The sequence below is a fragment of the Pteronotus mesoamericanus genome, unplaced genomic scaffold (assembly GCF_021234165.1).
Source record: "Pteronotus mesoamericanus isolate MK-2021 breed Mesoamerican mustached bat unplaced genomic scaffold, CSHL_Meso_final scaffold_507, whole genome shotgun sequence".
Classification (NCBI taxonomy): Eukaryota; Metazoa; Chordata; class Mammalia; order Chiroptera; family Mormoopidae; genus Pteronotus; species Pteronotus mesoamericanus.
Window position 1 is genome coordinate 17,825,920 of NW_026555319.1, and position 25,375 is coordinate 17,851,294.

The window sequence follows — 25,375 nt, forward strand, 5'->3', positions numbered from 1 at the left end:
GTGATATAGTTTGGATGTTACTTATGTTAGCATTGGTAACCAGATGTTACTAAAGGAAGGGAGCAAATGGAATCAGACATTGTTGGACGTAATGGGCTGTGGAGATGAGACAGTGGGCCAGCTTTGCTCGAAAGCTACAGCTTCACACACTCTCCAGGGGACCTCTCAGTCCACAAAGTGGGCAGGAAGGATCGTTACGGGTCATTACCCAAGGAGGAATACAAACAGCAGAAGAAATTCCTCTGCTGGATTCATGCCCAGTGGAGGCCAATATGGCACGGAGGGGTTGCTTCTACTTTGAGGCATGCTCAGTAGGAACTAAGATGGTTCCTACTGATGCATCCATATGGACACTCCTCCATATGGATAGAACCATATGGAGGAGTGTCCATCCTGGGACAAGGATTGGATTGGACACAGGACACAGAACCCTGGGAGATGGAGGGAATGGATTGGTTAGGCGCAGGACCTGTGCCACCCCAGAAAAGATTGGGAAGTTGATTGGTTAGTTTGAAAGGGTGCCTCGTCCTTCCCAAGCCTGAGACAATATAATCCCAGCTTAATAAAGAAGCATTGTCACACTCTCTTTCCCCACCCCCACCAGGAACATGCACTCATTTCATTTCAGGGTAGCCATGTGTCCCTAAAAGTGCCTGCATCTGGATTATTGGCTTTATAGTAACAGGCAGATGGACCTGCTTTCAGTCACAAGATGACTGAGATTTGGAAACTATGTCGTATGAATTTTATTGACAATCATATAATCACCTTGACAAAAAAAAAATTTATGGTCACTCCGGGAACGAGTGTAAAAGGAGATAATCTTAAAAATTTATACATTATAAATTCAAGTAGAAGGAAGATGATCAAAATAAAAATGACACCAGATAGACGAAAAACCTCCCTAGGTGGGCTGAAGAACAAACTCACATTTAGATCGAATTCCAGACACTGGTGAGAAAAAAGTACCAACAAGTGTTCACAAAGACAGAAGAGCAATGACTGCGGTGATACCTGGAAAATAAAGTGGAATGTTCAAAGATTAAAACATATTTGAAAGAAATGGGACATTAGCTCTGAATAACTCACACTATTGCTTTTATTTCTGAGGACGTCACCAGGGGGCGCTGCGGACCCACTTGAGGTGAACAAGGCCTGCAGTAAATTCCGATTCAATGACTGCAAATGCAGCAAGCTGACTGACTGGCTGCAGTTGTCTTTTACAGCAGGTGCTTCCTCCCAAGGGACCAGCTCAGAGCTGACAGGCACAGCAGCCGTTCTCCTGACGGCAGAGCTGGCCCTGGGCTGAGGACACACGAAACTGAGGGCGGGGGTGATAAGGAACTGAGATTTGCATCACGCATGACCCAAATACAAACCCTTCCTCCCAGGAGCTGAGGGAGATAAAAGAGCCATCAGAGTGCCGCGTGTCAGCTGTGGGACCACAGTGTCCTTGAAACGTTTGCACCATGACCTGGACTCCTCTCCTCCTCCTGCTCCTCCTCAGTCTCTGCCCAGGTTCATGGACATTCTAGAGAGCGGCTTTGGAAGGGAGCTTCTGCCTTCCTTCCTCATTCCTGATGTGTCTGATTTTATTTCAGGGTCCAGTTCTCAGATTGTGGTGACCCAGGAGCCATCACTGTCAGTGTCTTCAGGAGGGACGGTCACATTCACCTGTGGCCTGAGCTCTGGGTCAGTCTCTACTGGCAACTACCCCAGCTGGCACCAGCAGACCCCAGGCAAGGCTCCCCGCACGCTCATCTACCACACAAACACCCGGCCCTCTGGGGTCCCTGAGCGCTTCTCCGGGTCCATCTCTGGGAACAAGGCCGCCCTCACCATCACGGGGGCCCAGCCTGAGGACGAGGCCGACTATTACTGTGTTACAGAGCATGGCAGTGGGAGCAGCTACAATATCTCACAGTGGCTCAGATGACGAGGAAGTGAGACAAAAACCCCTGGGCCCAGAGGTTCCGGCTCTGAGCCTCACCGAAGTGAAAAGCTTCTGTGGAGGCCTCTGTAAGGAGACTCCTCTGCAGTTAGAAATGTCCGTGAAAGAAGGAAAGAGTAACACACAGTGATGAGTGAGGGCACAAGGTGTCCCAGGATCACTCGTGCTGATGGCTGATAGAGTTGACTGACCACCACCCCCACGCCCAGTGTCAGTAGTGTTTTAACAAGAATAAATATTTTAAAGTAAATATCTCAGGTTTTTTCCACTGTTGTGTATTGCTTTGTAGTCATACAGAACCCTTCATTTCTGACACATCTGGTCACCAAATGGGAGTGGGGTTCTTCACAACAAGCAATTCTCTGTGGCACCTGCTGGATGTCCCACAACATAACTCAGTTCTAACGCGATTTGCCTGGCGACAGTGTCAGGTCCGCAGCTGAAGGACCCCGTCCCACAGGACTGCCCACACTTAGGTGCCCATCGCAAGAAGAATGTCCCCCGCTTTTGCACACTTCTTGGCTGTATCTCAAAAGCTCCCATGGTCCCTCCCTTGGTTTCAATGAATTTGCTGACTCCACCTGAGCCCTCCTCCCTCCTCAATGAAAGGGAGAGCAAGTCTGAAAATTCCACGCTCCTAATCGTGCCTTTGTCTTTTGAATGACCAGTTCTCACCCAGGAGCCCACCCAGAATCACCTCATTAGAACAAAAATAACGCCGGTCACCCATGATACTTCAAAGTCATAAGGCTGAGACCAATACATATTCTCTATTATCTCACAATACTGTGTCGGTAACTACAAATGACGACCAAGACAGTCATGGTCACCCACAGACTCATGTCATAAGTGCGAATCTTGTGTTACATTTCAACATGCCCATGGTCCCAGGCACTTCACCCTGACCTTGGACACTGTGCCCATAGGGGCCCTCCATGACTTGTGACTTCATGACTGTCAGGGGTTTTCCTGAGCCCGCAGGCCCTGACCGTGTCCCCTCTCCTCTCAGCTGCAACTGAAGGTTTCCGTCACCCCAGGGTGTGGGCGGGGCTGTGGGCCATCAGGGGCAGGACATCCCCAGGGCGTTCCTGTGTCACTGCCCCTGGGAAGCTCTTGATGAGCCTGGGTCCATGACCCCTTCTCCTGCCCAGGGAGCAGCAAACCTTGGTCCTCAGGGCTCCCAGGCAGGTCTCTGACCTTGTGACCTAGGTCAGAGGTTACTAACTCTCAGGGCTTCAGCCTCTTTTCCATCTGCTTCTTGGTGCTCACGACCTCCTCACAATCTGAGGTCATTACTGGAAACTGTGATTTGACTTCTAACTACAGACAGAATGTGGAAGAAACTACCATTAACACATGTTTTCTGAGAATACATTTTGAACCTCACAGAAATATTTAGATTTTTAAACAGCTTTCTAGATAATTTTGATTTACTACCTATTTTATAAAATACTATAGGTCATCTATTCTCTCAATTTCTAAATTCCAGTTAAAAGTGCGATCATATGGTATTTATCATCCTCCGTCAGATTTGTATCCCTTAGTTTATTTTCCTAAAGGACTACCTATTTTTAGAAATGAGTAATATTCATATATATTCATACCTATGTATTCATCCATGGATGAGCATTTAGGTTGTTTCCATATCTTCGCTGTTATAAATACTACTGCCATGAACACAGGGGTGCATGGATCTGTTTGACTTAGTGTTTCCTCAGCATCAGATTAATACCCAGAATTGGAAGGGCTACATCACATATTAGTCGCCTTTAGGAATCAGACCATGGATGTGTGTCTAGAAAGAGCAACCTGGTGAGATGGAGTAACAAGCTTGGCTCTCAGGGTTAGGCCCTGGGGATATGTGTGCTCTATGACCAGCAGGAGGTGCTGTAGGACTGTCCTCAGTTACCTACGCAGCTGCTCAATGAGGCCTATACACTCAATGTAGCCAGGGTCTGAGGGTTGTGTTTGTGCTCCCTAGCGGGGATCAGCAGCTCTTCTCATTCATAACTTGTAGAGTCCCCTAAGCCCACCTTTCCATGGTCTCAGCAGCTGCTTCCACCCACAGCTCTCCCAAGGGGTGAAGCCAACATCCATCTTCCTCTGTCAAGGTCGTGAGCTGAGCTCCAGCACCAGGGCTCAGGGAGCGGCTGGGCAGCCCCTGGATGGACCCACATTTGCATGGACGGCCCCTCCCCTGGCAGAGGGTGGGGAAGAAAAGGAGGCCTGGGCAGCCCAGCCCCACTGCGGGCTCAGGGGCTGCGGGCACCATGGCCTGGACTCCTCTCCTCCTCGTGCTCCTCTCTCACTGCACAGGTAGGGACAGGTCTATGGAGCCCTGGGCTTCCATCAACATTACTAGAATCTGGGACCCTTAATCTGGGTTCATGCCTCATCATCCATGAATATTTGTGTCTGCAGGTTCCCTCTCTCAGACTGCGGTGACCCAGCAGCCCTCCCTCTCTGCATCTCTGGGAGGCAAAGCCAGACTCACCTGCACCCTGAGGAGTGGCTTCACTGTTGGCGTTTATGACATACACTGGTACCAGCAGAAGCCTGGGGCCTCTCCCCGGTTTCTCTTATACTACCGCTCAGACTCAGACAAGGGCCAGGGCTCCGGGGTCCCCAGCCGCTTCTCCGGATCCAAAGACGCCTCGGCCAATGCAGGGCTCCTGACCATCTCTGGGCTGCAGCCTGAGGACGAGGCCGACTATTACTGTACCATCTGGCACAATAATGCTTCTCACAGTGACACACAAGAAGGGGAAGTGGGACAAAATCCTCAGCCTACAGAGTTTGGTTCATGAAAATTAAACGTTATAAAATAACAAGTATATATGAAAACTATACTTGGAATTACCATTTGTTTCACTGTGGCCTCAATACTCTAGTCTATGTCTCATTACTCAGAAAAACAAAAAATGAACAAAAAATAACACATTATTCCTTATGACACAGAAATACTGCCTGTTATCCATGTACGAAAAGCCCAGAGCCTTGGGATTACCCTCTTTTCCTTCAAAGGAGGTAACGCATATTGTGGGCTTTCATCTTGCTCACACCACAAGGCCCATCCCAGCAGGGGGACAGTCTCTCCCAGCAGGGACTCTGCGCCTGGAGGGTCAGAGCAGAGACTGCCCCGTGGCTACGCGCCCCTGAGCTCCGAGCTGGCCCAGGAGCCCCGTGTTTCGGGGCCCGGAACCTCAGATGTGAGTGAGGACTCAGGCCCAGGAGGAACCCAGAGCAGAGCTAACCTGTGGGCCTTGCTGGGGACCTGAGACGCCAGCTGTGAAGTTGAGGGAAGGGGGTCCTCAAAGGGAAAACTGGGGCGTGAGGTCCGCAAATCTCTCCTTCGGCCACAGGGTGGTGGGGAGGCTCCACAGTAGCTGGGAAAGCGTTGACCCGCTGTAGGGGCCGTGGGTGACGTGGGGCCGTGGCTGAGATGCTCCTGCAGCTGCCACCACCCAGGCCCATGGGGACACTTGTGAGCGGGTTTACCGAGCCCAGAGGCCCTGACCGTGTCCCCTCTCCTCTCAGATGCAACAGAAGGTTTCCGTCACCCCAGGGTGTGGGCGGGGCTGTGGGCCATCAGGGGCAGGACATCCCCAGGGCGTTCCTGTGTCACTGCCCCTGGGAAGCTCTTGATGAGCCTGGGTCCATGACCCCTTCTCCTGCCCAGGGAGCAGCAAACCTTGGTCCTCAGGGCTCCCAGGCAGGTCTCTGACCTTGTGACCTAAGACAGAGGTCACTGGCCCTCAGTGGTTCAGCCCACCTCTTTGGCTCCTTGTTGGTGCTCACGACCTCCTTGCCCACCTCTGGGCTCCAGCTTGATCAGGAGTCTGGCTACCACTGTCACATGACTCACTACAACCTAATGCCACCAAGGACTCTCATTACATGGGGAAGTCAGGTCAACATCTGCCCAGCTCTCCCTGGTGACCCATCACTGCCCTGCCCCTGACTGTGACCAATACTAGATTGCACAGAAGCGCCCCCTGATGGTGACTGTGATCACCAGTTAGAAATGAGCCATGACCTTATTCTTCCTTAACAGCATCTAATGGAAGGCACAGGAGTTGGGACTGGGTTGCCTTCCACCCACCCTGGTGTGGTGAGACCAAAGGGACCAGTGGGGAGTGGAGCAACCACCCCCACTGCAGCCCAGGAACTCACTAAACCAGCAGGGGTCTTGTTTCACTCCCTACTTGATGGGACCCAGCTGGTGACAGTCACTGTTTTCTTGTGTTCAGGAAGGTGTGAGCACACAGAGCTAGCTGTGGAGTCAGGGCTCCACCTTTGCTGGGGCCGGTGGCAACTCATCATACACACCCTCACCTGGGGCAGCTCAACACAAGAGACTCTAGACTAAAAAGAGAGGAGATGGAACCCAAGGGTCCTAATGTATTTCTCAAAATGTTCAGAATCCAGGAAAAAAACACCTGGTGTCACACAAAGAATCAGAGAAAAGAGAAGCTACTGGCAGTAACACAGACAAGGCACAGATGACATTATATGACAGATATGTTTAGGCATCAATCATAATATCCATTTGATGGGAAACTACAAGCGTTAGGAATGGAGAGACACTAAGAATTGAAATAGAAGCCATGAAAATAAAACAAATGGAAATTGTAGAAGGGAAAAATACAATAGTTAAAATTACAAGGGAATATTATCTGCAGGGACTCAAGAATAAGTAACACTATTTATTTATTTATATACTTACTTATTTTACTTATTGACAGAAAATAGAAGCCTATATCATCGCTTCTGTAATTCCCACCACCATGATTATTCGAGAGAATGTCACCAGGGGGCGCTATGGATCTCCTCAGAGTTTGACGTCCTGAAACAAACTGAAATGGTTCCAATTGAATGGGCCCTGTGCTCCTGCTCACTGGCTGAGTTAGAGGTGACATCAGGTGCTTCTTCTCAAGGAACAGACTCAGAGCTCACAGCTTCCTCCTGAGAGAGAAGCCTCAACTGGGCGAGGGCTGTGAATTGCATGATACTGTACTTCATATTTGCATGATGTCCCACCAAACACACCCTTTATTCGGGGAGCAGAGGAGGAGATAAGGGACACCCCCAGACACCGGCACCAGCCTGAAGCCAGAGGATCTTGGGAAGCCTTGGCCATGACATGGACTCCTCACCTCCCATCACCCTCCTCACTCTCTGCTCAGGTTCATGGACAATTCAGAGACCAGGCTTTGGAGAGATCCTCTGCCTTTATTCTTCATTCCTGACATGAGTTTGTTTTTACTATCAGAGCCCAGTCCTCAGGCTGTGGTGAGTCATGAGCCCTCTCTAACAGTGTCTTCAGAAGGGACAGTCAAGTCACTCTCACCCATGGATCCAGCACTTGAGTCATCACCAAAGGTCACTATCAACACCGCTTCCAGCAGAAGGCTGCACGAGCCCTCAGGACACTGATTGACCACAGAAGCAATAAACACTCCTGGACCCCTGTTTGGTTCTCAGGATCTATTCCTGGAGGCAAAGCTGCCCTGACCCTCTGGGGGGCTGAGCCTGAGGATGAGGCAGAGACTGCTGCTGGTGGTGTACAGTGGGGATCAGTACTGTTAGAGACCCAGATGGGAACCAGGACATAACCCTCTGCTTCACAGGGTGTGTGGGCACCAGTATGATCCCAGGTATGGGGATCACTTAACCAGACACCTGAGCTTCACCTCAGCCTAAATGCTGGTGACTCGCCCAGAGACGGAGAAGAAGAGGTTCTGAGTTAAATCTCAATACCATCTGAGTCCTAAAGTGGAGGAAATTGGTGAATAAATAGGAAGAAATTCATTTAGAAATAGTAGAAGACAATTACGTTGTAGTCCAGGAGGAACAATAACTGCTGAATTAGAAATAAGGATGGAAGTCAAATGCATTTCCTCCTAAGGAAAGAAACTCTCTCTTCAATACTAGTCAAGTTTATTTGATCATGAACCATGCTAATACAATGCAACTGTGTGCATTGTATTTAAAAGTGTTTTTTTAAATACTAATTTTGGGAAGAATTCTTCTTCCCAAATATGGCTGTTAAATTGCATACTAAAGGATGTGTGTTAAAAAACCATAGCATATATTACTTCAGAGTGTGGTGATATAGAAAAATACTTCCTGAACTAAGATGAGGCCATATTACTGTAGGTGGTCCAATGACCTAACATGACTGGTGTCCATGACAGAAGACGGCCATGTGGAGACAGGGAGACACAAGGAGGTCACAAGATAAAGGTGGAGGCTGAGGTTGGAGTCATGCAGCTAGGAGCCAGGGACCCCAGGCATTTCAGGAAAACCTCCGTTACCAATGGAGGGGCAACAAAGGCTCCCCTGCAGGTGCGAGCGGGCGCATGCCCCCGCCATTCACACTGTGCACTCGCAGCCTCCAGAGCTGCTGGTGGGATGGACGTTGGCTTTGCCTGCAGTTCATAGAAGCATAGTCTGAGGCCGGACTTCGCTCCTGATCCCACGCCAGCCCCCAGGTTTACTTTCTGTGTGCCCAGGCCCGGCCCCTCCCCACTGGCTCCCGCGCACGTGCACTTCCCATCGACCTCGCACGGTCAGTCTCTGCCTTCGAAAGCTCTAGGTTCTCAGGCCAAGTCCAGGGGAGACGAGCTCAGGGCCCCAGGGCAGGGTGAAGATTCTGAACTGCATGGAGACCATGGCAGGGCCCTGGGGAGCAGACAGGGCAGAAAGCCTTCCCCGGGCACCTGTTTGGTTTGGTTTGGTTTGGTTTTTTTAATTGGAGACGCCGGCCTCCCAATGACCACACTTCCCCGGCCCTCTGCCGACCTTCTTGGTTCGAAGGCCCAAGTGCAGGTCACTAGGGGAGTTGGAGTGTTGTCCCCATCGATCATCTCCTCACCCATTTCCCGAGGGCAGCTCTGCAATGACAGTGATAGGCAGCTGGTCCAGAGGTGTGGGAGCCCCCTAGGCCGTCCATGGGGCTCCTTCTACCGATTTAACTCTCTGCCCCCACATCAGGCCAGGCCCTGTGTCTCCCTTGAGCTCAACCCCAGGGACAGGAGATTCACCTCCAGGGCTCAGGATAAACCGTGGTAAGGGGCGCCCCGCACTCTACGTCCTGCCAACCAGCCTTGAACTGGGGTGTGGATGTGACCACCTCGCCAGGCGCTGGTCCCCCTCAACCTGCTTTTCCTGGGGATGTGTGTGGGCCTGGCCAGGCGAACCCCTCACCCTCCACACTGAAAGAGGGAGGGGACATAGGGCTGCCCAGGTGGAATCGGGATGGTGGCCTAGCTTGAACTGGACTGCCCTGGGCCTCTCTGGGTCACCCGTGGGTCCCTCTGGGAAAGGGTCAAAGAGGCGTTTGGGGCAAGGGCTGACCCGACAGCGGCAGCATCTAAGGACACTGTCATTGCGTGATTTCCTGAGACGAGTGCCTCACGCACTGTGAACAAAACAAGGTAACACGTTATCTCTGGAGTGTCTCCAACTAAATGAACTGAATAGAAGCTTCTCTCGAATGTGGCTGCCTGGACACCAGGGTCCAAGTTCTGTTTTGCTCCATCACCAGGAAGAGAGGTCCCTGCCTGGGTCCCCTACATGGGCTTCGTCCTCCGACTAGAGCTCCCCAAGGGCCCCTCTGCCTGCTGACTGCTCACCGCGCACCCCTCCCCATACCAGCCCCCGCCCCGCCGACTGTCCACTCGCTGTGGCACTGGCACGCCCACCCCTGCCCTGGGGTCGCTGGCTGACGTCATCCCCCTCCTGCTGACCAGCGACGGGGCCCTAAACAAGTTGTCCTTCTCAAGACTTCCTAGCCTCCCAGTCTGACCACTGGGGCTTTCTAGTACCTTCTTCCTAGGGTGTCCTCAGGTGTGTGGGGCTATAAACCCTTGCAGTAGCTGTAAAGTCCTGCCTTCCCTCTAGGACTGGCTTTATTTCCTTCCCTACAGCACATGTTCTTCTTTCCCACATACATGTGCCTTCCTGTTATTTCACACCCACCCCTCCGGCGGGGGGGAGCTTCTGGAAACCAAGGACCCTGTGTGTCCTGTCAGCCCCACCCCCAGGCCTAGCAGGGCCTCCATTCCGGGTGAGTTTTGTAGGAAAGCATCTGAATGAAGAATGAGAGCGTCTCAAAGCCACTCCTGCCTTGAGCATCTCCCTTTGTAGACATTGGGGCTCATAATAAATGTTTAATTTATTTGGAAACTGGGGGTGCCCAGAATGGCCTCTGCTTGTCCCTCCCCTGCTCCAGTTTCTCCATTGAGCACAGCGGCAGAGCCTGCCCCTGGTGGTCGGCCCCAGCCAGGAAATCAGGAAACACACACCTACTTCATGGATTTCGCCCTGCAGACCCCTGAATATTTCCTTTAGCATTGAAAGGGGAGCACTGTTGAAAGCTTGCCAGAACTCCCAAAGTTGTCCCACTGAGTCAGAGACTTGTGTTCTTGCAAGAATCTGTGTTTTTAGAAGCTCCCAAGAGGGACTGTTACCAATATTAAGGTTGAGAAGAATCTATACTTGTATCATTATGACATTCTTCTCGAGAGTTTCTGTTACATATTCAATCAAGCTAACATTCCAGGACAGAGTCTCTCCCAAATTGCCACTCACAAATCCGGGAAACTCAGACACAGATTTTCAATCTCAGGTCATTACTGAAGACTGTGATGTGACTTCAAACTACAGCCAGAAGGCGGAAGGAAGTACCATTAACATATGTGTTCTGAGGATTTTGAACTTCACAGGAATGTTTAGGTTTTTAAGATCTTTCTAGATAATTTTGATTTATTACATATTTACAAGGTACTACCGTTATCTATTCTTTCAATTTCTAAATTCCACTTAAAAATGCAATTATATGGCATTTTTCATCCTCTGTCAGACTTATGTCACTTAGCTTATTTCCATAAATGTCTATTTTTAGAAACTGATAATATTCATATATAATCATGTATATGTATTCATCCATTGATGAACATTTAAGTTCTTTCCATTATCTTGGCTGTTACAAATACTACTGCCACGGACATGGGTGTTCATGGACCTGTTTGACTTAGGGTTTTCCTCTGTGTCAGATTAATACCCACAATAGGAATGGCTGTATCACATATTAGGTTCATCTTTTGGAATCAGACCATGGATCGGTGACTAGAAACAGTGTCCTCATGAGAAGCACACACCATCAGGGCCGCTAGTGCTTTGGGCCCTGAGGATATGTGTGCCCTATGACCAGCAGGTGGCGCTGTAGGACAGTCCTGAGTCACCTGCACAGCTGCTCACTGAGGACCATTCACTCAGTGGAGCCTGGGTCTGAGGCCCTGCTAGTGCTTCCTGATGAGGATCAGCAGCTGTTCCCACTCTGAGCTTGTAGAGTCCCCTGAGCCCACCTTTGAAGGGTCCAGTGGGTGCTTCCCCCCAGGGCTCTCTCAAGGGGTGAGGCAGAACCCCACCTTCTTCATTCAGGACTGTGAGCTGAGCTCCAGCACCAGGGTTCAGGGAGGGGCTCGGCAACCCCTGGATGGACCCACATTTGCATGGACGGCCCCTCCCCTGGCAGAGGGTGGGGAAGAAAAGGAGGCCTGGGCAGCCCAGCCCCACTGCGGGCTCTGGGGCTGCGGGCACCATGGCCTGGACTCCTCTCCTGCTCGTGCTCCTCTCTCATTGCACAGGTAGGGACAGGCCCGGGGACCCTGGGCATCCTTCAACATTACCCCCTTTTGCTCAGAATTCTTAGAATGGTAGAGTTTTTTGAGCAAGTACCCAGTATGTCTGTGTTTGCAGGTTCCCTCTCGCAGCCTGTGCTGACCCAGCCGCCCTCCGTCTCTGCATCTCTGGGAGCAACAGCCAGACTCACCTGCACCCTCAGCAGCGGCTCTGTTGTTGAGGGCTACCATATATACTGGTACCAGCAGAAGCCAGGGAGCCCTCCCCGGTTTCTCCTGAGATTTAAATCAGACTCAGACAAGTACCAGGGCTCCGGGGTCCCCAGCCGCTTCTCTGGCTCCAAAGACGCCTCGGCCAATGCAGGGCTCCTGACCATCTCTGGGCTGGAGCCTGAGGACGAGGCCGATTATTACTGTGCTACATGGCATGGGAGTGGGAGCAACTACCGTTACTCACAGTGGTTCAGATGACGAGGAAGTGAGACAAAATCCCCTGAGCCCACAGACCTTGTCTCTGAGTTTCTTTCATGGAGAAATCTGTGCAGCTGCCTGCAGGGCGGACTCCTCCCTGGGCCGTGTTCCTCAACAGGAAGGAGTGCCTCAGTCAGGGCGCACAGGGCGTTCCAGGATCCCACATCTGCGAGGTGATGGAGCCCCACTGCCCATGCCCACAGGGTAGGAGTAAGGCAACCAATGAACACTGTGTCTGCAGCTGCAAACGGTGAGCAAGCCAGTCATGTTTGCCCTGGCTGGTGTGGCCACATTGGTTGGAGTGCTGTCCAGTAACCCTAAGGATCTCAGGGCCATTCCTGGTCTGGGTCACGTGTAGGTTGTGGGTTCAGTCCCTGGTCAGGGCATGTGCCACAGGCAACCAATCGGTTTTTCTGTCCCCATTGATGTTTCTCTCTGTCTCACTCCCTGTCTCCTCCTTCCTTCCGCTTGTTCTAAAACAAGAAGCATGTCTTTGGGTGAGGATTTAAAGAAAAAAGGATGAAAAGACAGTCATTTTCACCTGCAAATCTTATGCCTTAGAATGTCAATATTGTGTTGCTAATGATGCGCCCACAGTGACAGCCAATACTCAGCCTGGTCACAGACACAGTTTCCTCTCTCCCTGGAGCAGCCGACACACGTAAAGGGACCCAGGTCCTGCAGCTGCTCACTGACCTGGCCCCGCACACCGTCCCTCCTCCCCTCTCCTCCGCTGCTGCTCCCTCACCCCTCCTCTTTCCCTCTGTCTCTTCAGGACTTAACTGCATGTCCACTTTAGTTTTCAGGAAGAAAGGGGACAAGTTCTTGTATTTTTCATTCCCCAGGGCTCTGTCTCTAGGGAGGATGATTAAAAGATCATAGACCAGCATAAATTCACTTCCTAAGTTTTTCCTACTCTCATGTCCCAATTGTATTGCCCACTCTAAACCACCCACAGCCAATCTCTGTAATATGACAATAGAAGTAGTGTTTTTTTTTCTTAAAAAGATGTGTCTATCCAACCTTTAACCCTTGCACATAGAAGCCATTGATGAACCAGAGATTGAAGCAGAGTCCCCGCAGTGAGACCTCATGAGGAGGCCTGAGCTTCCCCATGGCCTCTCTTCCTCACCCACCTCGCCCACACAGGGGACCACTTCTGGGGGTCGGTGGGTATGGAACCTATTAAACATGTCCAGGATAGTAGAATCCAATTATTCTATAGTCCAGTAACTGCTGAATTAGGACTACGGGCAGAAGTCAAACACATTTCCCCCTGAATGGTCATATCGAATGATGTTCTCTAAGTAGTAAGGAGAAAACCATCGTTTTGTATATTTTTATATATTTTGTAAAGTTTGTTTTATCAGGAAACATTTTATTGCAATGCAAGTGTACATAATGCATTTAAAATATATATAAAATATAAGGTTTTACCCTGGCTAGTGTGGCTCAGTTGATTGAGTGCCAATCTGCGAACAGGAAGTTGGCCGACTCCATTCCTGGTCAGGGCGCAAGCCTGGCTTGCAGAGGGCTTCCCATTTGCGGTGGGGGTGGGGGGGGCGGTGTGAGAGGCAGTAGACTAATTTTGTACATTTTCTCTCCTTCTCTTTCTCTTTCCTTTCTCCTTCCTATAAAAGTAAATTAATTGCATCTTTTAAAAAAATGAAATACAATATAAGGTTTTTGGAAGGGTTATTCTTCCCAAATGTTGGCTGTTACATTGTGTACTCAAAGAAAATGTATTGATATCTGAATACCCAATGCTTAGAGTGTGTTTTTATTTAAGATATTGTCTTTGTAGATGTAATTAATTAATATGGGTCCATGCTGGGGTAGGACGGCCTCTGAATCTAGCATGACTGGTGTCCACATAAGAAGATGACCAAGTGAAGACAGGGAGTCACAATGAGGTCTCCTTGTTAAGGTGGAGGTGGAGATTGGAGTTTTACAGCTACAGGCCAGGGAACCCCAGACTCTCCAGGAAAGCCTCCAGGAGCTGTGGGGAGGGTCCGGGAAGGGTGCCCTGCAGGTGTCAGAGGGAACAACGGCTCTGCCATTTACATTCCCGCCTTGCAGCCTCCAGGAACATGAGAAAATGCATCTCTATTGTTATAACCTATGCAGTTTGGTATGCATTGCTATGGCATCCCCAGGAAACATAAACAATAATCAATCTCCATGCATTTTCATCAACCTGATCTTCAATTTTTTTCTCAAAGTTATCATCACATTTGTGCTAATAGATCTCCTTCTAAGGCTGCTCTTTTAATTTAAGGCTAATCTAAAAAGTTTCCTCTTCTTTAAAAAGGAGGTAGACCTACGATCACTGGGTAGGATTCTGACTGTGGAGGCCAGTGCCAATTACAGCTGATCGCTAACTCTCACTGTTCCCTAGTATCGATGTGCTACGGCTCATGGGAGTGGGAGCAGCTTCGGTTATTCACGGGGTCTCAGAGGACAAGGAAGTCAGACAAATGCCCTTGCGCCCACAGACCTTGGGTTTCAGCCACTTTTATGGAGGAATTTCTGGGTTAGCACCTGTAAGGGAGACTCTGCTGCAATCGATGTGCCCTGGAAGATTAAAGAGTAACACAGTTATGTCTGTCACCTGAGCCAGCACAGGGCGGGCCAGGAACACACACGCGTGAGGAAATACGGCCCAACCGCGCACGCCCACAGAGTGTGAATGTCAACCAGAATCAACACAGTAGTCTGCAACTACAGATGATGTTCACCCTTGAGCCTCATACCATGAAGTCTGAATCTACTGTTACGGGTGATGCATCCACAGCGGTGTGTTAGTGCTTACCCCAGCCGGCCAGCAAACACTTAGGTCACAACTTCCATGGACTCTCGGTGGCAACATCCCTCACGCATCCCTCCGCCCCTCTGCCCCGCTGCTGCTTCCCTCACCTCCTGTTCTCTCTCTCTGGCTCTTCAGGTCTCATCTCCATCTTCATGTGAGGATTTCAGAGCAAAGTGAATGGTTCTTCCTGTAGCTTTTATTCACTAGGGCTCCATCAGTAGGTAGCAAGAGTAATAGAAATTAGACACATCAAATCCCTTCATAATTTATATCTATTCGCACTCTAACTTGTGTTGCCCACTCCCTACCACCCTCAGTCCCTTTAACATGACAGTGTAATTAATGATTTCTCCTAAAAGTGATGTGTTTAACTTACCTTTAAATATTTGTATCTAGAAGTTATTTGTTTGTTTTTCTTTAGAATTACCCCGGCCTCGACCAAGGTCAGGCTGGATGTCACAGACACAGGAGGGATGGCTGGCATATTTTACCCCATGCCACCTGCATTCTTTCTCCTGACAATAGCTGCTTCCTAGGAACATCAGGACTAATTCTGCCGCACACACATTTCACACAAATTAGTGATATCACGTGCATTAGCCCTTTTCCAAAATAAAAGCAAGGACTTTTTTCTGGTCACTCTCAGGGAGGCATCTGGGGACTACAGGTCACTGTGGGGCCTTAGTGGGGGTGTCAGACACAGAAAGGAAGCTGTGTCCTCACCCCTTGCCTTGTGCTTCCTGAGCCCTAAAGGTCCCACTGTGGTGGGTCTTTCTCTGCCAGGAGGAGAGCAGACAAATTTCTTTCTCCACAAGACCTGGACATCTGAGGAAGTGGAATCATCATAGCTAATCTGCACCACACTCCTTCCTCCAACCTCAAATTCATCCTGGTCCAAGGGGAGTGCCTTTCAGACACTGGGACCCTGGAGTGTCTTACAGGACCTTTTCCAGGGATAGGTTTGCATGGAGAGCCACCTTCAGTATGTAGAAATGACATAAAAAGCTAGAGGGTCCCTCGTCCTCATGTTTCCACCCTTAAGAAAGTGGCTCCCAGTGGCTGCATGGAACAGAGTCCCTCTCCATCTCTCTCTCTCTCTCTCTCTCTGTCTCTCTCTCTCTCTCTCTCACACACACACATACACACACACACACACACACACACACGCATGCACACACAGCTCTCCCCTCTCTCTGAGTGTAAATTATCCTGGACCGTTTTCAGGTATCTCTGTGCCTCCAGAAGTCAGGGCTCGGCCTGTGCAGACCCAGCTCCTCAGATGCAGACTCTCCAAAAGGCAGAAGCTCCCTCAGCAGGAAACACCAGTGACGGGGTGTGTCTGGGTCCTGTTACCATGTCATCCAGGAAATGCCCTGGACTCCTGCTCTACTGGGAGGAGCTGGATGCTCAGGATCCCTGGGTGAGTCCCTGGCCCTTCTCAGCAGCTCAGCCCTCCCTTGCCGCTGGGCAGCGCATGGGGCTGGTCACTGCATTTATTGTGGGGCAGCAGCCTCAGGGCCACTCCCATGGTGCTCACAGACCGTGGGGACGTGAGACAGAGCCTCTCTGTGTCCTCAGGGCTGGGCCGTCACTCAATCACAACCAGGGACACCTCTAGCCAGGCTCAACATCTACTGAAAAGTCTTCTCTCTCAAACCAGGGCCACAGGGCCTGCAACATAAGGGACATTGAACTCTGTTGTCTCCAACTCTCTACAGCACAGATGTGGGGCCTTTGACAGACCCTACCGGGTCCAGGGGGCCTTGGGTAGCAGAAAGTCATCCCTCTAGTTAGTGTGTGGGAGAGAGAACAATTTGTCTGTCCTTAAGATGCTTCACACAAGGACCGGGGACGAAGCTGTGTTCGCCACGGAGACGAGTCTGATGGCAATTTGCTCTGTTTGGGGAGCTCGGTCTGTGGCTGCGGTTTCCTTCTTGTAAGTGGCTCTAAGTTCATGGCGAGAGGCTGCTCCCGTGGTTTCCCAGGGAAGCGATGGAGAGCCTGGCCTCCGGGACGGAGGCTGCGGCCATAGCAGGTGCCAGCCAGGCCAGCTGCTCTTCCGGAGGGTCAAATAATGTGTCTGCCGAGACCAGCCTGGGGGACAGAGTACAAATTACAGTGGGTAATCATAATGACTGAGTACAGGATCAGGTCCTGCAGGACATCAGAAGGTCGCTCTTGTAACAAGAGCTGTCACCCTGGGACTCTGGAGCGGGCACATTTAGGATACTGTGCTCATCTCTGCAGGTGCCTGTGGGATTTGCTAACTAAAAAGCTGTCTTTTCTGAGAGCTGCTGGCCAGCCGCAGAAATGACAGATGTGATGGATTACATGGATGAGGGACTGAAGTACATAAATACCTTTGACCTGACGGATTATATTAAAATTTCTCTAATACATCGGAGTTTTAACCTACACTGTGGGGTCAGGTTGTTCCCCTCTCTGAGTCCCATTAAGGACAGCAGCCCACCCACCCTTCCCTTGTCCCTCCTGCCATCAGCTCCTGGCAGCCGCCGGAATGTGCCCTTGCCAGGTCCCTCTGTCCCAAGTGCTGTCCTAGAACTTCCCACAGAGCTAAGTCTCTAAGGTATTAGGGGGATTAGATGACTGCAGCTCTGAAGACATGCCCGACTGGGATTAAAAGTGTCCCAGCACATGGGGCAAAGTAGCAGGCAGGCCCCACGGTGGTCCTGTCCCCGGAGGATGCCCGGGCTCTGCTCCCTCCCCACGCCCATATTATTTAGTTGCTCCTCATGCATCAGCCCCAGGGGTGAGGAGGCTCCTCTGTGTCCTGCTCTGCAAGGGTCAGCGTTCTCCTCCTTCTACGTCCTCCTCTGTGAAGGTCCCTGTCCCCTCCGGGAGCTCCTGTTCACACTCAGCACCCAGAGCAAGTTCCCTCCTCAGGGCCGTCTTTGGGGACGGGTCTGCTTTGCTCTCAGATCCAGGCCTTGTGCCCTCAGCTCCTCAGTGGCCACCACGGCCTTCTGGGCAGGGTTCAGTGGTGCTTCCCCTGGACCACTGCCCACGGGGCAGTCCCGAGGCAGCGATGCTCACACCGAAAGCGCACCCGCCTTGCCCCTGTAGGGGTGACCCTCCTGTGCTGGAAGCACTGGAGTCAAGTAAGCAGGTGAAGGTGAGATGCTGGAGTGGCTAAAGGAGACCAGCAGGGGTCGCTGTGAGACTGTCCCAGGTCTGCACTTACAGGAGGCAGCAGGGCTGGTAGCTCTTTGCTCCCTTGGAGCACTGGGCAGGTGTGTCCTCTCTGGGAGTGTCTGAGTCCCCTGCACGTGGGCCTGTGTGAGGTGCAGCAGATGCTTCCCCCCAGCCCCACCCACAGGGGAAACTAGCCCAGCAGGCTGGCTCCCTGTGCAAGGGCCCCAGACCCTGTCAGTGCCCTTGGAGGACAAGCTATGGGTGGGGACACATTTGCATGAGCAGCCCTTTCTCTGTGACCAGGGAGAGGATAAGAGAGGCCTGGGCAGCCCAGCCCCAGCTCTGTGGCCTAAGAAGGATCTGTGGGCACCATGGCTGGGACCGCTGTGCTCCTCGCGCTCCTCTCTCTCTGCACAGGTAGGGACAGGCCCCAGTGACCACCCAGTAACGCTGCATCCTGACCCTCCTGTTCACTCCCATGTCTGTGTCTGCAGGTTCCCTCTCGCAGCCTGTGCTGACTCAGCCGCCCTCTGTCTCTGCATCTCCTGGAGCAACAGCCAGACTTACCTGCACCTTCAGCAGTGGGTTCAATGTTGGTGCCTTCCGAATACGCCGGTACCAGCAGAAGCCAGGGAGCCCTCCCCGGTATCTGCTGAACTACAAGTCGGACTCAGACAAGCACCAGGGCTCCGGGGTCCCCAGCCGCTTCTCTGGCTCCAAAGACGCCTCGGCCAATGCCGGGCTCCTGATCATCTCTGGGCTGCAGCCTGAGGATGAGGCCACCTATTACTGTGGGGCACCTCATGGCAGCGGGAGCAGCTACAGCGACTCACAGTGGCTCAGATGATGAGGAAGTGAGACAAAAACCGCTGGGCCCATAGACCTTGTCTCTGAGCTTCTTTCATTAAGAAACTTCTGCGCAGGTGCCTGCAGAGTGAGCTACTCACTAGGACCTGATCTTGAACAGGAAGGAATGACTCAGTCAGGGTGCACAGGGCATTCCAGGATCCCACGCCCGTGAGGTGACAGAGCCCCACTGCCCATGCCCACAGGGTAGGAGTAAGGTACCAAATGAAACTGTGTCTGCAGCTACAAATGGTGAGCAAGACAAAAGTGTTTTTCATGGTTGGTGTTGTGCAGTTGGTTGGAGTGTCATTTCATAAGGGGTCAGGGCTTGTTTCCCAGTCAGGGCATATGTCTAGGTCGTGGGTTCAGTCCCTGGCCAAGGTTCGTGCAGGAGGCAACCTGACATGTTTCTCTCCCAAACTGATGTTCTCTCTCTCCCTCCTTTCCCTCTCACTAAAATCAGCAAGAATGTCCTCAGGCAAGGATGAAATAAAAGGACAAAAAAATAGAACGACAGTCATGTTGAGCTCACAAATCTTACTCTTTAGGTTGTAAATATTGTGTTACTAATGATGTGTCCACAGTGACAACATGTCAATACTCACCCTGGTCATAGATACAATTTCCTCTCTCCCTGGAGCGGCCGACACACGTAAGGGGACCCAGGTCCTGCAGCCGCTCTCTGACCAGGCCCTGCACACCGACCCTCCAACCCTCTCCTCCACTGCTGCTTCCCTCCCTCTCCCCCTCTCTCCCTCTGGCTCTTCGCTCCATGTCCACGTTAGTTTTCAGGAAAAAAAGGGGACATGTTCTTGGTGGAGTTTTCCTTCCCCAGGGCTCCGTCTCTAGGGAGGACGGTTAAAAGATCATAGACCAGCATAAATTCACTTCCTAAGTTTTTCCTACTCTTATCTCCCAGTTGCAGTTGTCTGCTCTCCACCACCCACGGCCATTCTCTGCAATATGACCATATGAAACCCGACGAGCTGGCTTTCGGGCTGCCTGTCACCTACCAGACCCAACAAGCAGAGACAGGGTTGGACCTTTATGGCCGCTTTGACCAGATATCCCGCGATCGGAGACGGCCGGCTGGCACTCAAACAGACCGCTTTACATTTCTTTTCGAACCAGCCTTTTTTAATAAGGGGGAAGAAGTGTAGGTAAGGGGTCTGCAATGCAAGGAAAAAAGTATAGATAAGGGATTTGGGACTCAGGAAAGAGGCTAATCAGATAAAAGCTGCAGTCCGGCAATTTCCCTACCATCCTTTCATCCGCTGACCAGTCATGTTCTTTACTGTGTCCCGGGCAGCCGCCTGTCTCTCCATGCAACGAACGGCTCGGACGCCACCTTGACGGCTCATGGTCTCTTCTGGAGCCCAAAGGCCGGTCGCTTGTGGTCTCCTGGAGTCAGGCTGGGCCGTACCTGCAGCTCCTGAAACAATAGCTTTTTACGTGAATTAACTACTAGGCTTATCAGCTATTACCTGAAACTAAAATTTTTCAACTCTTGAGTCTCCATCGAATAAAAGTATTCTTCTTTTCTTAAAAAGACGTCTCCATGCACCTTTGGGTACTTGCACAAAGAAGCTGTTGATGAATGTATCACTCATCCTTCAGAAACACTGAGTCCCTACACCAAGTCAGGGAAGGATTACACCTGGGGAGGGATTATTCTTCCCAAATGTTGGCTGTTACATTGTGTACTCAAAGAAGATGTATTAAACATTAACACCCAGTACTTCAGAATGTGTTTTTACTTAAAAATATTGTCTTCGCAGATATAATTAGTTAATAGGAGGCCATGAGGGGTACGGTGGCCTCCTAACCTGACATGACTGGTGTCCACGTAAGATGACGGCCAGGTGAGGCCAGGGAGACACAAGATCACAACGGAAAGGTGGGGGCAGAGACTGGGGTTACGCAGCTTCAGGCCAAGGAACCCCAGCCAGCTCAGGAAAACCTCCATTCACTATGGAGGTTCAAGGAAGGGTCCCCTGTGTGTGTCAGAGGGACAAGTCCTCTCTATCCAGGATGTAGACTTCTGGCCTCCAGGTACGTGAGACAGTACATTTCTGTTAATTTGAGCCACTGGGTGGTGGTACATGCTTATGGCATCTCCAGGAAACTAACACATCAAATAATTAGCATCACCGTAGTCCCCAGTCTGCATACATTACATAACCTCCATTCTCAACTTTTCCAAAATTATTGGCAAATTTGTGTTTATGTTCCTACATTTTATCAGTTACTTTTTAATTAAGATTCATTTCCCCGAGTTAAAAAGTATACAAACATATAAATATTGCTAATTATTTTTTTTAAGATTTTATTTTATTTATTTTTAGAAAGAGAAAGAGAAAGAAAAAGAGAGGGAGAAAAACATCAAAGTGTCGTTGTCTCTGGCACACCACCAACTGGGGTCCTGGCCCACAACCCAGGCGTGTGCCCTGATTGGGAATCGAACTGGCGACCCTTAGGTTGGCAAGCCAGCACTCAATCCACTGAACCACACCAGCCAGGAGCATTTTGATAGAAGGAACTAATACAAAATATGGTTATTATATTGTTTCCAATGTTTGCTTTATGCAAAGCTCATTATGCAAAGATCATCATGTTATTATCAACATACTCCTGGTCACTTCTTTGTGTCCTGTGAGTAAAGGGGAGATGCCAGCCGTTCTCAGTGGGAAGCCTGGGGGACATCTGTCCAGAGGTGAGGTGCTCACCAGGGGAAACAGGAAGTGAGTTTGCTGGACACAGTCACGGGAAGAGGAGAGACTGAGCAAGGGAAACCCTTCTCAACAGAAGCCCAGCAGGGCCTTCGCGTCTGTGTGAGGCCAGAGCGCCTCCAACTTTAATCTGCACAGGCACCTGCTGGGGATCTTGCAGAATGTGGGTTCTGCTTCAGTGGGTCTGGAGTGGGGATAAGTCTCCCTTTCCCTAAAACCTTTACATACACATTTAAATATCATTAAAATAATCAGATTCTTATAAAATAAGAAGGGGAAGACCTATGCAGTCAGAAACGGAGGAGAAATCTTGACAAAGAGAAACAAGTCATTTGATTAAAGAAGAAACCCAAATTCTATCATAAAGCCACCTAAGCAGACAGCTGTAAACATGGTAGAGACTCCACATGACCTTAAAAACATGAGCAAATGCAAAAGGACACTCACCACAGACCTCACCTTGACGTGCACGGCATGTTCCGTGTGCAGATCTAGCGCGGGTCACGGAGGAGGCGGGACGCGTGCAGCCGTGAGCAGCCTGGGCGGTGACTCTGTGGCTGAGCTGTCCCTGTTCTCAGCTGGCGTGGGATCTACGCCACGTACAGCCTGAGCAGGAGGCACCATCCCCTGGAGTCCCCTTACACAGTGGGGTGAGGTCTTGCTGGTTCTAGCTGAAGGGGCCCGCGTAGAAAGCAGACTGAAATGAGGAAGCAGGCAGCCCCTGAGGAGGGGTCTCACTCTGCCCTTGGGCAGGGAGTGGGCTGTGCACAAAGTGGTAGTGGAGGCAGGGTCACAGTCAGTCCCCTGTCATCTGGTCACTGGCATCATGGACCTGCGCTCGGGAAGCGGGGGCTCTGTGGTTTTCTGATGAGTTGTCTATGGGGTTCCCAGCTGGGAAAAGAGGCATGCGGCTACTGGTATCTGTGCTCACTGGGCTCAGCATCCCAGTCCTCTTTGGGCTCCTGGAGAGCCTCAGGCAAGGCCCAACCCAGGTCCACCCCTCCCAGACAGGGCCCAGGACACTGGGAGGGGGGTGGGGCGCCCAGGGCCTCGGGAGGGATTTGCTTGGCCAAAGGAAGGAGCAAATTTGCATAAAGAATGCTTTCTATTGTGTCTCAGGGGATAAAAGAGATCAGCAGTCTGTCAGCCTCAGCAGAGCTCTGGGGGTCGGCACCATGGCCTGGATGCCACTCTCCCTCCTCAGCCTCCTCCTTCACTGCACAGGTGGGACGACCTGACTCCCCGGCTCCTTGAGGCCTCCTCCCCCCACATGCTGAACATGTCCTTCAGTCTTGCTGTTCCTCCAGGGCATAATGGGTGTATGTGTTTGCAGGTTCCCTCTCGCAGCCTGTGCTGACTCAGCCGTCCTCCATCTCTGCATCTCCAGGAGCATCAGCCAGACTCACCTGCACCCTCAGCAGCGGCTCTGTTGTTGAGGGCTACCATATATACTGGTACCAGCAGAAGCCAGGGAGCCCTCCGCGGTTTCTCCTGAGATTTAAATCAGACTCAGACAAGCACCAGGGCTCCGGGGTCCCCCACCGCTTCTCTGGATCCAAAGACGCCTCGGCCAACGCCGGGCTCCTGCTCATCTCTGGGCTGGAGCCTGAGGACGAGGCCGATTATTACTGTGCTACATGGCACGGCAACAGTAATACTTACACAGTGCTGCAGAGTCGTGGGGAAGTGAGACTAAAACCCCCCTGTGCTCTGTCTGCCTGGGACTGTCACCCCTGATCGGCCTGGGACCAAGTCTAACTCAGGGTGGCAGTTGTTGCCATTTCTTCAGTTGGCAACTCTTTTCCTAGGATGCATGGAGGTGCAATTTTTTTCTTCTTGTCTGTAGTTAAAGATTCTGTGTCTCCCTTGTTACTATCTTTTCAGCCCGCTTGTGGCGACGCAGGCACTAATAGGACCATAGTCCTATGGCGATGCAGGACCATAGGCTATGTAACCCTCCAGGGGCGGGATGGACTAGGAAGGAGGTGGTGGTGCCTGCCCCTGCCCAGCCCAGCGTCTAGGCCTGAGTCACAGGTGAGGGTGGTCTGAGGGCTTCCGGTGGGTCTCTGGGTCCAGCGAGCCCCAAGCCCATCTCCCAGGAAACTGCTCCGAATATGAGTTTACGTCCATCTGCACGTGCCCATCGTGGCCTGTCTCTGGGAATGGGTTTTTCCTCCTAGGGCTCAGGGGAAGCAGGTCTCTTAGCTGCTCCAAATGGTTGTAAACATCATGCCCTGAACTGCTCAGGGGGTCACTGGGAAGTGTGGGGCTCAGGTACCATCACCGTAGGTCTATAGACAAGACTTCATGCAGTTGGCACAACATCCCACTGGGCCCGTCACCATGTTGAGACGCTGTCCTGAGTGGCCTGGCAGTGTTAGTATCCTCATCAAGAGGAGAACTTCTCTCCAACACAGTCATTTATCCTGGACTGAGAGACACAAATGGAATTAACACAGGGGTGATGTCTGATGGAAGATGATACTAATTTGGCCTCTCAGCCACGGACATCGTGAGGAATGGGACAGACTTCGTGTGCCTGTGTGTTTCTTGCCTCAGAGACAAAGATCCAGAAAAGGGTCCAGATTTTCACTCCACTCTGTGATGTGTATCCTAAATCAGGGGTCCCCGACCCCTGGGCCACAGACCAGTACCAGTCCATGGCCTGTTAGGAACTGGACCACACAGCGGGAGCTGAGTGGCAGGTGAGCCAGTGAACTGGTCCCTGATGCCATAAAGGTTGGGGACCGCTGTCCTAAATGATGTGCCAGAGACTTAACATCTGAATGGTAAGATAATTTATCCTCTAAGAATTATAACACAGGTGACATATTATATATAACAATTAATAAATTGTAATTACAAATTAAATGGTCATGTTTTAAAGACAATCAGAAAGTCATTGATAAAACAAGAACTGAGCTGGCCTAGAAGTCTGGAGGGTAGGAACTTAGGATACTGTACTAATGTCTGTAGGTACTCACTGCCTGTGGAAATTTCCTGATAAAAATTTTGCACCGTCAGAGAGCCGCTATCCAGGCTGAGAAAATAACAGAGGTAGGAGGATTAGATTCATTAGGGATGTCAAGTAGGAAGCTAGATTCAACCTTAAGAATTTTATAAAAGGTTTGGAGGATGTCAGAGTTTTAACCTGCCAGAGTAGAGAGACTCTGTTAAACACATGGACCAAACCAGTAATCGAAATAAACCACAGCCATCATTCTGGTGGGAATGCAATATAGTCGGGACCACTTTGGAAGACAGCCTGGCAGATTCTTTCAAAGCTAAGCACGCTTACCACATAGGATGCGTCAGTCACTTTAAGTATTTATCCAAATGAGCTGGAAAGAGGTGTCCACTTATGAACCTGCACATAAATGCCTGTAGGAGCTTTATTCATAACTGTTAATTCTGGAAACCAAGAAAATACCCTGTGATCACTGAATGCAGAAATTATAGTAAATCCTACAATCGGACACAATTCAGTGATTAAAAATAAATACGCTGTCAGAGCACAAAAGACATCAGGAACCTTCAATGCATGTTGCTAAGGCATAGAAAATAATCTTTAAGAAGTAAATTACAGTTGCTGTATAACTCCAACAACATAACATTCTGAAAAAGGCAAATTATACAGATTGTAGTTAAAAACCTAAAAAGTGAGTGGTTGCCTGGAGGTCCGGGGTAGGGAGAGAGGTATGACAGGGGAGAAACGGGGATTTTTAGGGCAGTAAAACTGCTCCCTAGGTTCCTGGACTGCTGACATGAC

The 25,375-nt window shown here is 50.8% G+C and overlaps 5 gene segments (V, D, J or C); all 5 read left to right on the top strand.

The window, feature by feature from the left end:
- The first annotated feature begins 1,438 nt into the window (after positions 1-1,438).
- Positions 1,439-1,936, top strand: LOC129087237 (immunoglobulin lambda variable 8-61-like). The segment is given in 2 exon segments: positions 1,439-1,518; positions 1,602-1,936. Coding segments are annotated over 2 exon segments (384 nt in total).
- A 2,269-nt stretch (positions 1,937-4,205) lies between these two features.
- LOC129087238 (immunoglobulin lambda variable 5-39-like) lies at positions 4,206-4,758 on the top strand. The segment is given in 2 exon segments: positions 4,206-4,267; positions 4,373-4,758. Coding segments are annotated over 2 exon segments (432 nt in total).
- Positions 4,759-11,558: 6,800 nt separating this feature from the next.
- On the top strand, positions 11,559-12,069 carry LOC129087239 (immunoglobulin lambda variable 5-39-like). The segment is given in 2 exon segments: positions 11,559-11,604; positions 11,717-12,069. Coding segments are annotated over 2 exon segments (399 nt in total).
- Positions 12,070-18,374: 6,305 nt separating this feature from the next.
- LOC129087240 (probable non-functional immunoglobulin lambda variable 5-48) lies at positions 18,375-18,878 on the top strand. The segment is given in 2 exon segments: positions 18,375-18,448; positions 18,526-18,878. Coding segments are annotated over 2 exon segments (399 nt in total).
- Positions 18,879-22,766: 3,888 nt separating this feature from the next.
- LOC129087241 (immunoglobulin lambda variable 5-39-like) lies at positions 22,767-23,343 on the top strand. The segment is given in 2 exon segments: positions 22,767-22,830; positions 22,940-23,343. Coding segments are annotated over 2 exon segments (453 nt in total).
- The last annotated feature ends 2,032 nt before the right edge of the window (positions 23,344-25,375 follow it).